The sequence below is a fragment of the Cnephaeus nilssonii genome (assembly GCF_951640355.1).
Source record: "Cnephaeus nilssonii genome assembly, chromosome: 7".
NCBI classification, from domain to species: domain Eukaryota; kingdom Metazoa; phylum Chordata; class Mammalia; order Chiroptera; family Vespertilionidae; genus Cnephaeus; species Cnephaeus nilssonii.
Window position 1 is genome coordinate 28,299,465 of NC_137078.1, and position 16,284 is coordinate 28,315,748.

The 16,284-nt window shown below is 40.3% G+C and overlaps 1 protein-coding gene across 5 annotated transcripts in view; it reads left to right on the forward strand.

The window, feature by feature from the left end:
• Positions 1–13,261, forward strand: part of E2F3 (E2F transcription factor 3) — a 90,534-nt gene extending 77,273 nt beyond the window's left edge. For 3 of the 5 annotated variants that reach the window (XM_079778071.1, XM_079778067.1, XM_079778069.1), the window contains 5 exons: positions 997–1,216; positions 2,546–2,704; positions 6,125–6,239; positions 7,505–7,640; positions 9,724–13,261. In XM_079778071.1, the coding sequence (XP_079634197.1) occupies positions 997–1,216; positions 2,546–2,704; positions 6,125–6,239; positions 7,505–7,640; positions 9,724–9,986 (893 nt within the window). In that variant the 3' untranslated portion in view covers positions 9,987–13,261. The remainder of the gene's footprint in view (positions 1–996; positions 1,217–2,545; positions 2,705–6,124; positions 6,240–7,504; positions 7,641–9,723) is intronic. The other 2 variants (XM_079778068.1, XM_079778070.1) reach the window with 1 other exon arrangement.
• Positions 13,262–16,284: the final 3,023 nt, after the last annotated feature.

Below are 16,284 nucleotides of genomic sequence, written 5' to 3' on the forward strand. Positions count from 1 at the left end.
CAGAGTCACTCAGGTGCCTACGTACTGACTTAAGGGGAGGCCTCTTGAAATGTGTGCAGTTTCATTTTTCAACTCAGAATATAAGCTCCTTGTTCCGTTCTATAATCAAATTTAATTTTAACTTTCTTTAACGGACATTATTTCAGAGACCGAGGCCAAGTGGGTGTAGACGAACTGTGCTGGAGTCGCAAATGTGAGTCGGTCTAAATCTCTGGCTCAACATAAGGCAGCATAAGAATTGGTTGAGTCCAATGAATTGCTGCTAGTTTCCCTTTCCATGGATATGATCATTTTCTTCTGGGAGAGAGGAAAGTAGGTCGGAGATGGCTAGCTAGTCCTTTATGTCTCTGGCCTCGTTAGACTTTGTTCTCACCTTACCTGTAGTTTACGAATTAGGAAATCCACAGGTTGTGTGTACTGCTACATTAAATCCTTGACCTGTGACCTGTAAGAGAAGAGGTACAATATTAAATAAGAAATTTTATTCAAGTGGGATAGGGAGACTTGATTGAAAGACTCTTCCAGGTTCCAGAAAGTCTTCATCCAAATGAAGCATCATTTGATACATTAATGAACAAGATACATACACACACAACACCGGAGCCTGAAAGGCCAGTTGAAGTGGGTCTGTCTACTTGTCCCTATGGGGTTAGACTCCACGTGTGCTGATCCCATGGGGCTACCGTGCTTTTTCATTCGTTCATCAGACATTTTTTGAGCACCTACTGTGTGTGAGCTACTTTACTAGCTTCAGGGAATAGGATGAACCAAAGTAGAAACCACTGAGACATTCACAAACAGGAATTTTAACTGTCCCTTTCTTTTCTAATAAAGCAGTTTCATAGCTTTCTCTGTAACTTCACAGAAACAGCTTTGCTTCTGATACTAATACGTGGGCTGCATTGGGAGAGGGGGCTTGCTCAACTGCAAAGAAACCCCTCATTTCTTTACCTTTCCCCCTACCCCCCACCCGCTCGGTTTTTGTTTTTCTTTAAGCTCCAAAATCTCCCTCAGAAAAAACACGGTATGATACATCACTTGGTCTGCTCACCAAGAAGTTCATTCAGCTACTGAGCCAGTCACCTGATGGGGTCTTGGATTTGAACAAGGCAGCAGAGGTGCTGAAAGTGCAAAAGAGAAGGATTTATGATATCACCAATGTACTGGAAGGCATCCACCTCATTAAGAAGAAGTCTAAAAACAACGTGCAATGGATGTGAGTATGAGTCGCACCCGCACCTCATTCCCTGGCTCTGATGGGGGTCCATTCAAACATTGAGCTTCCTCTCCATCCTAACTTTCACATTCATGCCCACACTTCATTTTTTTGCTCTCCTACTCTCTCCTCTCACCTCTCTCTCCTTCCTCAACTCCTTAGCCACAAGTTCAAAGTCTCTTTAGGAAGAGACCTATTTAGATACTGTCAGAGATAACAAAACAAAAACAAAAAAGAGTTTCTATTCCATTAGCTACAAGCAAGGGGATCCTGGGATGAATTAGGGTCCTACAGGTGTAAAGTAGAATGCTGTTCATTTGATATGGTGAAGTCCATGTGTGTAATCTCATAAATGCTTGCACATGTCTTAACTCCAACAGGAATTTGGAAATTAACTATGGATGTGTATTAACACATCTCTGTATACACACAGTCGCCAAATATCTTTAACCATGGTTCTCATAGCAGATTAACTCACTTTCTGAATAAATTAAGGCAGGTGTCAAATGTCTCAGTTCCTTCTAGAAAGCGGAGATGATAACGCATATCACCTATACACCCACATGTGTGATTAAATTTGTGAATTATGAACAGAGCACCTGAACAGCCAGTGTTTTAGAAGGAGCTATTAAAGCATATTGGAAGGAATAAATCTATTATGGGGCTTGAAAAAATACTACTTCAAACATGATAAGATGAACAGGTAACTTTTTGTACTCTTGGGATTTCGACAATTCGATTAATCCATTTTGGTCTATGGCTTAGAGAAACTTGTTGGGTGTTGGTCTATGTTCTTCCAAACAGCACATACATCTGTTTCCTTAACCTGCTTTTCCTTTTTAGTTGTTGGCATAAGACCCCCAGAAACTACCTAGGCCTTTTGTGCTTGTTGGGTGATGTTTTGTTGAATTTTGAATTGTTCTATCTTTTCTTTCAAATTTTTCTATCTTTCTGTTTTCCTACCTGCTTTCCACCTCCCACCCCACCCCCATCCCTGGGAGGCATGTAGCAGGAAGGAGCTGCCTCTTTGCCCTATGAATTTGAGCCTTCTGCAGACACAGGCCTCCTCTGTAGGAAAGAAATCTGAAATAGTAGTGGTTTTTCACTTAATTTCTATGGTATGAAAAGTGAAGGACTATATGTATAAAAATATATATATGTATAAATGTTCTAATTTTAACCCTTGGCAAACAATCCCTGGGACCTCCTATGTCAAGAAAGGGACATTTCCCCAAGGGATCGTTTCTCCCTGCCCGCCCTTGCTTGTTCATTTCCCCCCTCCCGTTGGCCTCTCGAGTAGCCATGAAGCGTCTGTGTTTGGGTTTCTAGGGGCTGCAGTCTGTCTGAGGATGGGGGCATGCTGGCCCAGTGTCAAGGCCTGTCAAAGGAAGTGACTGAGCTCAGTCAGGAAGAGAAGAAATTAGATGAACTGATCCAAAGCTGCACCCTGGACCTCAAACTGTTAACCGAGGATTCAGAGAATCAAAGATATCCTTTGTGCCACCTGGTCATGGGGGGTTAGTGCTTTCTAGACTATTTCCAGAGTTGACAATCTGACTTTTATGCACAAGGTAGACTTTTACTTTGGTTTCATGTACATGTGTGGTGTGTGTGTGTGTGTGTATGTGTGTGTATGTGTGAACCCACTTTGTGTTAGAAGTCAGTAGTTATGGAAAGATAAGCATCTATTATGTCTATTTTACAGCAAGGAAGGAACTTTTTAAATTCATGTGTGGTTGACACATGGTACATTCATTGCGTAAGGCAACACTATTATAGGATACAAATGGTGTCAGTATTATTATTAATGACAACATTCCACAGATTCATCTTTGGCTTCCCAGATTTTGGGTGGGTGTTAGCTGTCACTGTTGGGGTTCTCACATTCTACATTTCTTTTCATTAGCTATTGGAGCAATTGAATTTGTTGAATCTGTCTGATTGAGATATATAACTGAAGAAATTGAGTATAAAAAACTACTCTGTAAGTTTTAAAGAGCATTAGGCTGATTCACAACACCAAAAACTGATTTCAAAAGAACCCCAAGGCCCAACAAATCTCAGTGTATTTGTTCATCTGTAAACAGTAAGTTCTTGGAAATAAAAATATAGAAAGCCAATTCCTGTACTCTGTAGGCTAACAGTCTGGTGACCATCTCAGTACAGCTTACTGTTCATCATCTCACTTCAGACAAAAGATTAGGGAGATTGCTTTGTTGTTTTGGCAAGAAGATTTTGCAATGTGCTCAGTTATTAGTAGAAGACAAATGCAATATTTTAAATTACCCCATCTCTAATTTTAGTTCCAGACTTCGATTATTCCACATTTACCTTTGTGAGACAGGGACTAAAGTGTTTCCTGCCCACTTTCTTCTAGTGTCTCCTCTCCAATAGGCTTTCCCTTGGAGGGTGCGGGGACATTTACTTTCCAATTCAGGTCGTTTTTTTTGAAACAGCAAATGTTCATTTCTTTTTGACCAAAAGTTTAACCTTGTCAGCTGATGATTAGTGAGATGGAGAAAGTTGTGCTGATATGAACCCCTGATGGTGGCCAGAGTGGGCTTACAGGGGAAGAAACAAGAATGGCTGTCAGTTGGGCTGTTTCTCACTCATTGTTTAGTTGGGAGCCCCAGCGAGGAGATATGGCGGTTACACATGATTGGCAGCTTGTACTTTATGGCATTGTCACCTACATTAGCTTTCTCTGCAGCCTTTGTTGCAGGGAATGAAAGCTTCCTTGCAGGGGGCTGCTAACCCAAGAAGCAAATTCAGGAGGGAGCCACAGTGGAAGCACTTTTAAGTTTATAAGATTAGAGAATATGTTTGCACCATTTATTTCCATTTGCCATTCAGTTCCAAATTTGGTACATCTTGTTCACAAATGTGTTGAAATTTTCTTTCCTGCAGCATGTTGAGTAATTGTAGATGAGTTTTTATTTTACTGAGTTCTTGTCACATAGTTTTTTGACAGTGGGCTATGGTGTAAGTACCTGGTTATCAGTTTTCCCAGGGTTCTCAGTAAAAATTCAGAGCTGTTCTAAGACTTTTTCTTTTTTTTTTTAATCCTCACCTGAGGATACGTTTCTTTTGTTAGAGAGAGAAAGAGAGACACACACATTGATGTGAGAAACATGGACCAGTTGCCTCCCTCACATACCCTGACCAGGAATCAAATCCGCAACCTTTTGGTATACTGGACGATGCTCCAATAAACTGAGCCATCCAGCCAGGGCATGTCAGGATTTTTGTAACGGTACCAGTGGTCTTTCTTGATGAGATAAATGGTGACCTAAAACCTGGAATCCTCTTGAGCTGTCCAGTTAAGCTCAACTCTGAATTGGCTGTTGTCTCAATTATTGAGATTTAAAGAAGGTCGTCTTGACAAATGCCCCTAAATGTATGTGCAGATTGGGGTGGATGTGCTTTTTTCCCGATGAGTGGGTTTATAGCTTCCTTCGATTTCTAATAAAAAGCTACTATTCTAAGGGATATTATTTTCTCTAGGTTCACTAAGTCCTGTTTCTGTGTTAAACATGTTAGATCACAGACTCTATTAGCTATATTACATTACCCATAGAAATGCCTTCATTGAATTATGATTTGCTGTTTTATTATGTGCATTTTTTGGTGGGTTACTATTTTTTAAATGCTGGCTAAAGACATTGTACATTATGTTACTCCATGTCCCTTTATAAGAAAGCCATGTTCTCTCTTAGTGCCAAGTAAAAAGCTTGTCTATCTAGGCAAGCTTGCATGGATACTTTTATCGTATAGTAAGTACCATATTCTTTCATGACATCCTTGTAGATTTGGCTGCCCAGGCCCTTAAAGGAACTGTTCAGTGCTCAGAAGTAACAACCAAGAGTACTGAAATATTATTTTAATCTCTTTTCCTAAATCAGTGTTTCTCATATTCATTCAGGTTGCAGACCATCTGGAAGCCACTTTCTTCCTTGTGAACACTGAAATATTGGTAGAGTTAATAATATCATACAAAGGGTAATTTTTCTAACTGAGAAGGACTGACACTCTTAATATATAATCACAACCAGCCCGGGTACACTTAAGAAAATATGTTGCCTGCCTCTGCAATATTCTGAGTTCTTCCACTAATATATCTATTTGCTACTAATTCATTCATTCATGCATTTGGGTGACTGCTGACACTTGCTAATAATCAAGTAGAAGATAGAAGTTATTGGAAGTTACAAAAATGTATGTTTAATAGAGCTTAAATTTTTTTTCCTGTAAATTGGGATCTGCCATCATTCGATTTGAGTGATAGCATACTTCATGGAAACTCAGGGAATATTTGCATTCCAGAGAAACCTGGTTTGAAAATCCTGGACCAAATGGGTCTTGGTTTTCTTTCTTTTATTTTTTTTTAAATATTTTTATTATTATTTTTAATGTTTTTATTGATTTCGGTGAGGAAGGAAGAGGGAGAGAGAGAAACATCGGTGATGAGAGAGAATCATTGATTAGCTGCCGCCTGCACACCTCCTACTGGAGATCTAGTCTGCAACCTGGGCATATACTCTGAGTGGGAATCGAACCATGACCTCCTGGTTTCATAGGTTGATGCTCAACCACTGAACCGCCGCAGCCGGGCCTTGGTTTTCTTTTGATAAATTAACTATGCTGTTTCTGTTTATTTTAATATTTCAAATAGCCATGGACTTTTTAAAAACGGGCAGGAAAAAGGTATGCATTTCTTTTGTTGTTTAGGATATCACCCAGAAAACAAGATTCGTGGAAGATCCATATATTTAAAGATCTAGAAAGCAAGACAGATATATTCTTATAAATCATAAAATCCTTCAAAATTTTTCCACGCATCTATTTTGTTAATCTCATAATGGTTACATCTGAGGCAATTAGTTGGAAGATTTCCTTAACACTTACTACGTTAGCTTATGCTACATATCAAGATATTCGAAAAATTAGTGGCCTTAAAGACCAAACTGTTATAGTTGTGAAAGCCCCTCCAGAAACAAGACTTGAAGTGCCTGACCCAATAGAGGTAAGGAGACGTCTTTGTTCATCGGCAGAGATCTTTCTGGAATGCCTGAAGTTAAAGAATCATTGATTCATGGTTAAAGTTCATATCCTCCTGAAAACTAGAAAGTTCTTTCCCCATCTATTTTACTTAACGCTAACTTTAAAAACATTTCAACGGTTCAATATATATTGAGTGTCCAAAAGATCTAATTTTAACAAAGCAGAGCACTCAGCTCAAGGTGGTATACGATGTCCTGTCCCTCTTGTACTTTCTTTTTTTCATAATTTGTTGGTTCCAATCAATTTGAAATTTCGGAGAATTTTATGTTGCTTGCTCTAAATATAGTTCCCACTACAAATAGAGATAGAAATGCTATAAAGTATCTCCCTAACTTATCTTAGCACATTTAAGAATTTATCATTTATATCATATTTACTTTTAAGAGATGAAATGGGACTTTGGTTTATTTCATAGGCTAGAATATTGTAAGAAAGTAGGGTGCGTATTTTTGTGATTGGTTTCAGATATAGTTTAATAATAGACCCAGACTATAACTCTAAGGTAAAGAAATGTAGTAAAAAGAATATGCATAGAAAGTAAAAAGAGAATGAAATTTGCAAGCTCTCATCTAGGGTAGAGTTCTCACCTTAAGTGATAATAATAGCACCATGACCTAGATGAAGAGGAATTTTAAATATTAGTGTGCTGCATTTTCTTATTAAACTCAGTTCCAGTGGTTATTAAAGTTCAACATTTAAAAAGCCCTACCATAAAGGAATAATAACATGGAAATATTGTATTTGGAACACTAAAAGCACCCTTTAATAGTTTGTGTGTTGCTTTTTAAAAAAAATATATTTAGAGAGCATAATTCACCTTCTCCGGGACAGGGGTCAGCAAATTTTTTCTTTAAAGGGCCAGACAGTAAATATTTTTGGCTTTGTGAGCCATACAGTCTCTGTTGGGACTGCTCACTGCCCAACTCTGCGTGAGAAAAAAAACAACACCTAGCCAGAGGCCATGCATCAGTAATGGGAATAGGCGTGACTCTGTGCCAATAAAACTCTTCACAAAATCAGTTGGTGGACTGGATTGGGCCTTGGGCTATAGTTTGCTGACCTGTCCTCTAGGGTATGGCAATCATTGGTAAAGGTAGACTAGCTGTGACAACGCAAAATGAACTAAGAAAACTACCCTTATCTTACATGTTTAGATGAAAATTACTATTGCTTTCATTTCCAAAAGAACTTTCATTTTGAACCTTTCTCACTCTTTTCTGTTCATAGAGCCTGCAAATACACTTGGCAAGTACTCAAGGGCCCATTGAGGTTTACTTGTGTCCAGAAGAGACTGAAACACACAGTCCAATGAAAACAAACAACCAAGACCACAATGGGAATATCTCCAAACCCACTTCCAAAGGTAAAAACTCTTGTATTTGTCATTGGAAAACTATGTTAAAAATGAAGGTGACTATATCACTGAGCCATGCCGACCAGGCTGGAAGAATTCTGTATCAGAACCACAAGTCTAGGCAAGACACAAAATCTTCTGTTATTATTGTTATGAAGGGAACTTTCTTTTAAAGGCATTCTCACTAGTTTGCAGAATAAAATAATGACCTTGGGCTAATGATTCCTCCACCCACGAATGGAGTCCCTCAGGATTTGGCTATTGGCAGAAACCATTTCCTTACAGTGTTTGGAAACTCAACCGACGTGGGGAGTGAAGCTGAGTGAATCATCAGCTATCCTTGGCCCCACACCTTTCCATGATGCTACAGAGATCCTTAGAGAGAGAAGTGTTTGGAGAGAAAAGCCTCCTATCAAAGAAGTTTTATCTTAATTTCCTCTTCCTCCCCCCACCCCCCAATGTGATGGGGAGAAGATATGGGAGGAAACCCCCAACCAAATAAATCTAACTTCTTCCTGCACTGTCCCTGGAGCAAAGGAAGCTCTTTGCATTTTTCCTTTTTTTTTCTCTTTTTTTTCAGTTTCAGATTGGGGGGATGTGTGTTTCGTTTTTCCCCCCGCCTCCCAATATAGCAGCAAGAATAGCAGTGATTTGAGTGAACAGGTCTGATTTAATACTGAGCAAAAAAACATAGTAGATGTCTGAACCCTATACAGTTGATCCTTGAACAATGATAGGGTTAGGGGCACTGACCCCCTCACATAGTCGAAAATCCACCTATAACTTTTGACGCCCCCAAATCTTAAATTGTTCCTCGGGATGCGGAGGATTGGTTGCAGGACCTCCGTGGACTCCCAGCTGGGGATTGAAGGCAGTACGAGTATTTTTTAAAAATCTGAGTATGAGTGGACCCATGTTGTTCAAGGCTCAACTATATACTGTATTTTCCTACATATAGGTATCTATGGAAAATCTTAATCGATTAGGCTCAATGTGATATTAACCACAATAACTAATAAAATAGAACAATTATAACAATACACTGTAATAAAAGTTATGTGGATGTGGTCTCTCAAACTACCGGGTACTGTATACTGTGCTCAGCCTTCTTGCGATGATGTGAAATGACACAGTGCCTACATGGTGAGATGAAGTGAGGAGAATGACACAGGCATTGGGAGTAGCGTCAGGCACACTGCGGCACCACAACAGTCCATCTGGTAACCGATATGGTTCCTAGGTGGCTAACAGGCAGGGAGTGTCTCAGGTGAGGAGATGCTGGACAAAGGGATGATTCACATCCCAGGCAGGATGGAGCAGGACAGCACCCTACTCAGAACTGTGGCGATTTAAAACTTAGGAATTGTTTATTTCTGAAATTTTCAGACCGCAGTTGTCTATGGGTAGTTCTGAAGCCGGGGGAAGCAAAACCACAGATAAGGTGGAACTACTTAGTATATAGCATGTCAAACAGTAAAACAAAAGACCATTTCCCCCCATAATTATTCAAAGTAAATATCTTCTTTTTTGTATTTTTAGAGGTACCCTTGACAAGTTGGTTGCTCACCCTGGCCAGGTGGTTCAGTTGGTGAGAGCGTGGTTCCAATATGCCGAAATTTCGGGTTGAATTCCCAATCAGAGCACATACAAGAATCAAACAGTGAATGCATAAATAAGTAGAACAACAAGTGTCTCTCTCTCTCTCTCTCTCTCTCTCTCTCTCTCTCTCCTCTCAAATCAATAAATAAAATAAGCTGGTTGTTCAAAAAAGACTAAGTTAAAATCAGTGAGTTTCTACTAGGGAGCCAACTTTATAGTATTTACCTTTTGTTTTGTTTTTCCTTCAATAATGACCAGTTGATATCAGAGAGAAGTTTTTTTAACTTGTTAACCTCTAATCTTTGGAGCTAATTAAAGTCTTGTTTGCTAACAGTAGGTACTTTAAAAGATGAGTGAGCGACTAGAGACTGCCGGCAGGTGATGTGTATCCTAACGCTGCCTAATTGTCATCAGCAGGGGGTGAAAGCTTTCAGAACAGCGACTTGTATATTCTAACTTACTTTTGTGTTTCCACCAATTTTTTTCCTTTCAGACTTGGCTTCAACCAACTCAGGACATAGTGATTGCTCAGTTTCTATGGCAAACCTTTCTCCTTTGGCCTCCCCAGCCAACCTTTTACAGCAGACTGAGGACCAAATTCCTTCCAACCTAGAAGGACCATTTGTGAACTTACTGCCTCCCCTGCTCCAAGAAGACTATCTCCTAAGCCTCGGGGAGGAAGAAGGCATCAGCGATCTCTTTGATGCTTACGATTTGGAGAAGCTCCCGCTGGTGGAAGACTTCATGTGTAGTTGATTATGCTTTGTGACCTCCTTATGAACCAATATTTTTTTATTACGGAACCAGAACATCTGTCATGCAGTGTTGTCCCTTCCTACCTTCTTCCTCCAAGATAGTATCATGAAGTAAACTACAAACTTCAGAACAAAGCTGACATTTTAATGAATTTTTTATATATATATATATAAATTGTCTAAACGCACAGTTGCAGGCTCCCTTGGGAAAACCCTGCTTTGCCCCAGGCTCCAAAATCTCCTGGATGAGTCAGCAAGTGAGAAAATGTGCAATCAGGTGTCTCTCGCCCATACTTTCCTTCCTTCCTCCCTCCCGGATTGGCTTGCTGTGCCTGACGGATGGGCTGTAGAATGGGGTCTGGCCACCCGGGCCACTGGAATACAGCAATCTTCCTTAATAGCATTTCAAGCCGTGCCTTCTCTGCAGAATGCATGTCTTCGGGGTCTGCTAATATGGAATGGAACTGCAGGAACTGTAAACTTGAAGTCATGCAAAAGGATGAAGCGGATGTCTTCAGCTCTTCTTAGGAATATTTAAATTACTGTCATGATTCAGTGTAAGCTATGGGCCGTGGGTCCAACTTGGAGGTCAAGAGAACCTCCGCAGCCTTTCGGATGAAGAACCTGTTTTCGAATACTTGCTGCAGATACAGAAGAAGAGTTGAGATCTGCCACTGTCAGCTGTTGTGGATTTTCCTGTCTCCATAAACCACTCCCACGCCCCTGCCCCCAACATGTTTGTGAGTTTAAAGTTGATTTGTAGCAAATTGCCTACTGAGGAGTTCTTTGTGGATTGTTTTAGACTTTTTAATTTTTTTTTAGCTGCCATTTAAGCATTCCTGTGGCACCCATCACCATTACAATTTAACTGTTTACTTTGAAGCGGTTTTTGCTAATTCAAATTATTTAAGCAGAGATAGAGAACCTCTCGGATCAGAGCATCTAAACGAGTGTGACCTAAGGTGTAACAGCCTCTGCAGAAGCATTGCCCCATTTGGCTTCCTTTCCCAGAAGGGGAGCTGGGAGCGAGTCTGTCCTCGCTGACATTGGTGGCCCCTTTGAAAGGCGAACCAGGTCAGATGATATAGCAGTCCCAAGGAACAGCAGGTGTGGGTCCCTCTGTCCTTGGGCTTCCCGGGGCCCCGTGACCGGGGAAAGGGCTCTCTTAACACTGCACTCAGGGAGACCACTTCTCAGGATGCGGTCAGATGGAGAGGCCTCTAGGGAGAAAGGCATCCCTTTGTGTGAGTGGCATTCTACCAGTGGCATTTACTCAGGTTGGTGAGCACAGGGAGCTCCCACTTTGTGGAGGGTGGCAATACCCCTGGCCACAACCTGTCCCCCCGTTCCTCGATGAAGGAGTAAGTTGGACCAAGGGAAGTGTGGGCATAGAAAATGAAGCGATAGAATGCCGGGGTGTTTTCCCACTTTACTCTTCAGGAATGGTGTCCCGGGTTGGAGGCTTTGTGTCAGCTGCAAATCCTACCAGTTATGTCCAAGAGTGGCTTTCCCATTGGCCAGGGGAGGTGGCCATTTCCCACCGGGAATGTGACTTAGTACCTCAGATCCATTCCTTGGATGCTAAAGACTGTAGGGATGAGGGAGTCTTACTTTAAAAAAAACACACAAAAAACAACCTCAACAGGAACAGAGAAACTGAAATGCTATGTGTCTGGCCCACTGGTAGGCACATAGTAGGCACTCTATTCACGTGTGTAATCGAATTGAAAATATCCCTTAGGAAAAATACAAAACGGTCAACCACGAACACCCCAGCCAGTTTATTCTAGGTAGATTTCCACAATATGCAAAGTGGTGGTGGGGGTCAAAACCATGACACCAGCACTTTAAATGATTTGTGTAGGTATGCGTGGATGTGTGTTTGGGAAGAAAAACAAAGGTGCAGATTACCCTCCTTTTTCTTCAGCCTCCATCCCCAGCCTCCTCCCCTCACACACTGGACTTGGTACAAATATGTGGTCCGAGATGAAGCTTTGGGGTGGGGGAGGGGAGGGGAGCTTTGTGTCAAGTGCCTACTGGAAATGCACTGTGGGGTGTTTTCCTGTATAGGAAACCATTTATGCCAAGCTTTTCCCCATTTCCCATATTTATCTCATCTGGTTAGCTGCCTCTGCTTCCAGCTTTGTGTAATTCTCTGCCAGCTGCACAAAGCTAATTTTTTTTTCCAAAGTCTAACGACTGAGCTCACCTGGCTAGGTTGTTGTGTTTTGTTGAATTTCTCCTTAAACCTTTCGTAATGTAATGCCGTATTTATTGTTTTAGAATGAAAGGAATACTAATAAGTCTTAAAAGTTCCTTCGTGCATAAGATTTCTCCAGTTAATGGGCTTAACTGGGGTACATTAATGAAATGTCCATTCTTTGTTCTGTTTGCATTCGTCTTTTTTTTTTTTTTTTTTTTTTAACATAGTATCCGGCACACAAAGTGGGTTAGTTCTCCAGTATTTGTGTTACTTTAAGTCAGAGTATGCCGGTTTCCTGGTACCATTGAGTTGCTGCTATTAAAGCTCACACATGAAATGGCTAAAAGTTACAAGTGTGCGAATTATGACTGCGTGAGCCTTAGAAAATAAACTGTATAAAGGGCAACACATGAGCTGTCAAACAGTGTTAAGGTGTGTGTTTATATGTACAGACTTGTGCATAGCAATTGTTTTATTTAAGTTGATATGTAGTCTACTCACATTTTCATTATCTAGCAATTTTGTACAAAGATAGCAATTAATTTGTAAACACTGCCAGAATATTTTCTAGCTGGTTTGTAATTTTTTAAGAGTGTTATATTTTGTTTTTGTTCTTTGTTGTGGTTCTTGTTTTCATTTTTGTTTCAAGTGTAGATCTGTAAATAGAATTGCAGTATTTAAAGCTTTAGCTTTCAGGAAAAAGAAGAAAGAACTCAGCGTGTGCATGGCAACTCGTGTGTATGAGAGGTTTGAAGGAAGATGCCTTGTAGAGTCAGTCAGGTGGCAATGGTCAGATTGTGGGAATTTCTTTTCCTATGGGGTACGTGATTTTGTCAAAGGGAAATATTTCTCCCAAAATTGGGAGAAGGCAAACTACTAATCAATTTAGCTTTGTGTTGTATGCTAGTTTAAAAAAGAAAATGTGTAATATAATGTAAAAAAAAAAAAAGCTTTTATGATGGATTTTGTAAATAGATTTGTTACAGGGTAACCTGTTCTCTAGCTGTGATCTTACCACTTCAAATGGGTGTAATTTGAATAAATTTTGTATGGTAACGGATCAATAAAATGATTTTTTTTTAAGAGTTGAGATTTGTGTCTGGATTTTCTTACAATGGTCTGAAGCTTCTATATTAATCTCATTCTTAAAGACATGCTTTAACAAGTTAAGGGGAAAGTTTGCACAAAAGCCTAAGATACTATATACCTTATCCTTTAAAAAAATTTTTTTTATTGATTTCTGAGAGGAAGGGAGAGGGAAAAATAGAAACATCAATGATGAGAGGGAATCATTGATCGGCTGCCTCCTGCATGTTTCACACTGGGGATCGAGCCTATAACCCAGGCATGTGCCCTGACCGGGAATTGAACCATGACCTCCTGGTTCATGGGTCGACACTCAACCACTGAGCCACACCCACTGGGCTATTTGGGACCTCAGGAACACTGAACAAATATCTGTGGAGCACTTGGGGTGTACTCCCCACTTTGGGAAGCACAAGAACTTGCTATGTCTCTGACCACCTGCAGAGACCGCTCTCAGGTATTAAAGAAGGATTTTACACTGAGAATGTGACAAGTCAAGTTCTATAAGGTGTATGAAGCCAATTCGTTTTTTTTTCTCAATTTCGGTAATGACCTCCCTCGTTCAAGATTCTGTATTTCTTATAATGCCATAGTAATGCTTTTTTGACTGCTATGTCACACTTTTAACTCTAAGCTCACCTAAAAACTTCAAAATGTGTACCAAAAGAATTCCCACCCAGGACCAGTCTATTCACCTCAGAAGTAACCACTATTTTCATATTTCTTCACATCCCGTTGTTTCCTAGGCATATATAAACGTGTGTGTGCTTGTGTATTTTTTAAAATATATTTTTATTGATCTCAGAGGAAGGATGAGGAAGAGAGATATAGAGACATTAATGATGAGGGAAAATCATTGATTGGCTGCCTCCTGCATGCCCCACACTGGGGATTGTGACTGCAACTCGGGCATGTGCCCTGACCAAGAATTGAACCGTGACCTCCTGGTTCATAGGTCACTCAACCACTGAGCTATGCCGGTGGAGCTGTGCATGTGTATTTTTAAAAAATATATTTTTTTTATTGATTTTTTTTACAGAGAAGAAGGGAGAAGGATAGAGAGTTAGAAACATTTATGAGAGAGAAACATCGATCAGCTGCCTCCTGCACGCCCCCTACTGGGGAGGTGCCCGCAACCAAGGTACATGCCCTTGACCAGAATCGAACCTGGGACCCTTCAGCCTGCAGGCCGAGGCTCTATCCACTGAGCCAAAGCAGTTAGGGCATGTGCACGTGTATTAACAAATCATACCAAGTATATACTGATCTTTAGCTTTTTTTTTTTTTACTAGCTACATCTTGGACATCTTTCCATATTTGCATGTCTAGATCATGTTCATTCTCTTCAAAGGCTGCATAACATTCCAGTAATTAAAAATATACTTAATAATTTATTAACCTAGTAATTTCCTATTTGGGCGATTTTTAATAAAACCTTTCCTAGGACGTGCTTTTATTGATTTGTAGAGAGAGGAAGGGATAGAGAGAGAGAGAAACATCCACTCAAGACTGAAACATTGATCAATTGCCTCCCACACGCGTGACAACTGGGGATCTAATCCGCAACCTAGTGGGTACATGCCCTGACTGGGAATCGAACCCATGATTTTTTTTTAAATGTTTTTACTTTTTTTATAATTCTTTATTGTTCAAAGTATTACATATGTCTCCCTTTTCCCCCCATTACCCGCCCCAGGCCTTGAGCACCCCATTGTCTGTGTCCCGAACCCATGATATTTAGGTGTATAGGACGATGCTCACCCAACTGAGCCACACTGGCCAGGGCTTGAGTGATTTTGTTTTGCTATAAAATAATATAACATTGAGTGCCAGGTACTATTTATATTATGCCAGGTAAAAAAATATATATCAAAATGAACCATTAATAACATTTAATACATTCACAATATTGTGTAAGATCATCACTATTTTAGGACATTTTCATCCCAAAAGAAAACCCCATACCCTTTGAGCCATCACTCCCCATCTCCTATTCCCAGCCCCTGGCAACCACTAATCTGATTTCTGTTCCTATGGATTTGCCTGTTCTGGATATTCGCTATAAAGAATCAGACAAGATGTGAATTTTTGTGTCTGTTTTACTTAGCATAATGTCCTCACGTTTCATCCAAGTTACAGCATGTGTCTGTACTGCATTCCTTCTTATACCTGAATAATATTCCATTGTATGGTACTACTACATTTTTATCCATTTATCAGTGGATGGGCAGTTGGGTTGTTTCCACCTTTTGGCTATTGAAATGCCAGGTACTACTGTAAGTGCTTTGTTGAGCGCTCTGACTTTTCAAAGCATATATCACTAGCTACATGTTATCGCCTCTCCCAGAATGTAAGCTCAGTGAGGAGAGGTCCTTTGTATTGTTCACTACTGTGTCCCCAGTTCTTAGAATACATGTTTCTAATACCTAATACATATTTAAATGAATTATTTCTATTTTGTAGATGAAGAATCTGAGATTTAAGAATGTTTTTAAATATATTTTATTGATTTTTCACAGAGAGGAAGGGAGAGGGACAGAGAGCTAGAAACATCGATGAGAAACATCGACCAGCTGCCTCCTGCACGCCCCCCACCGGGGATGTGCCCGCAACCAATGCACATGCCCTCGACCAGAATCGAACCCGGGACCTTCCAGTCTGCAGACCGACGCTCTATCCACTGAGCCAAACCGGTTTCGGCAAGAATGTGTTTTTTTTAAAGCCCAAAGGCAACAGTGATATAATGAGCTCAAAGTTTTTTCACCTTTACTGTCACCTTTCTCATGTTGTACCTTGTACTGAAATTTTTATTTACTATTATTTTGCATTTTTGCTTTCATCCTTAGTTCTGCCTAGGAGTCCCATTTTCCCAGAATTTGGGGACCTGAATTCTGTCATCCAACATAACTACTATCTACCCAGGGATCTGTACCTTTGGTCAGCAGCTAGTCCATAGTTAAGCCAGTGATAAAATCTGAATGAAATGATACAAAGATGTATTCCTTCTTCC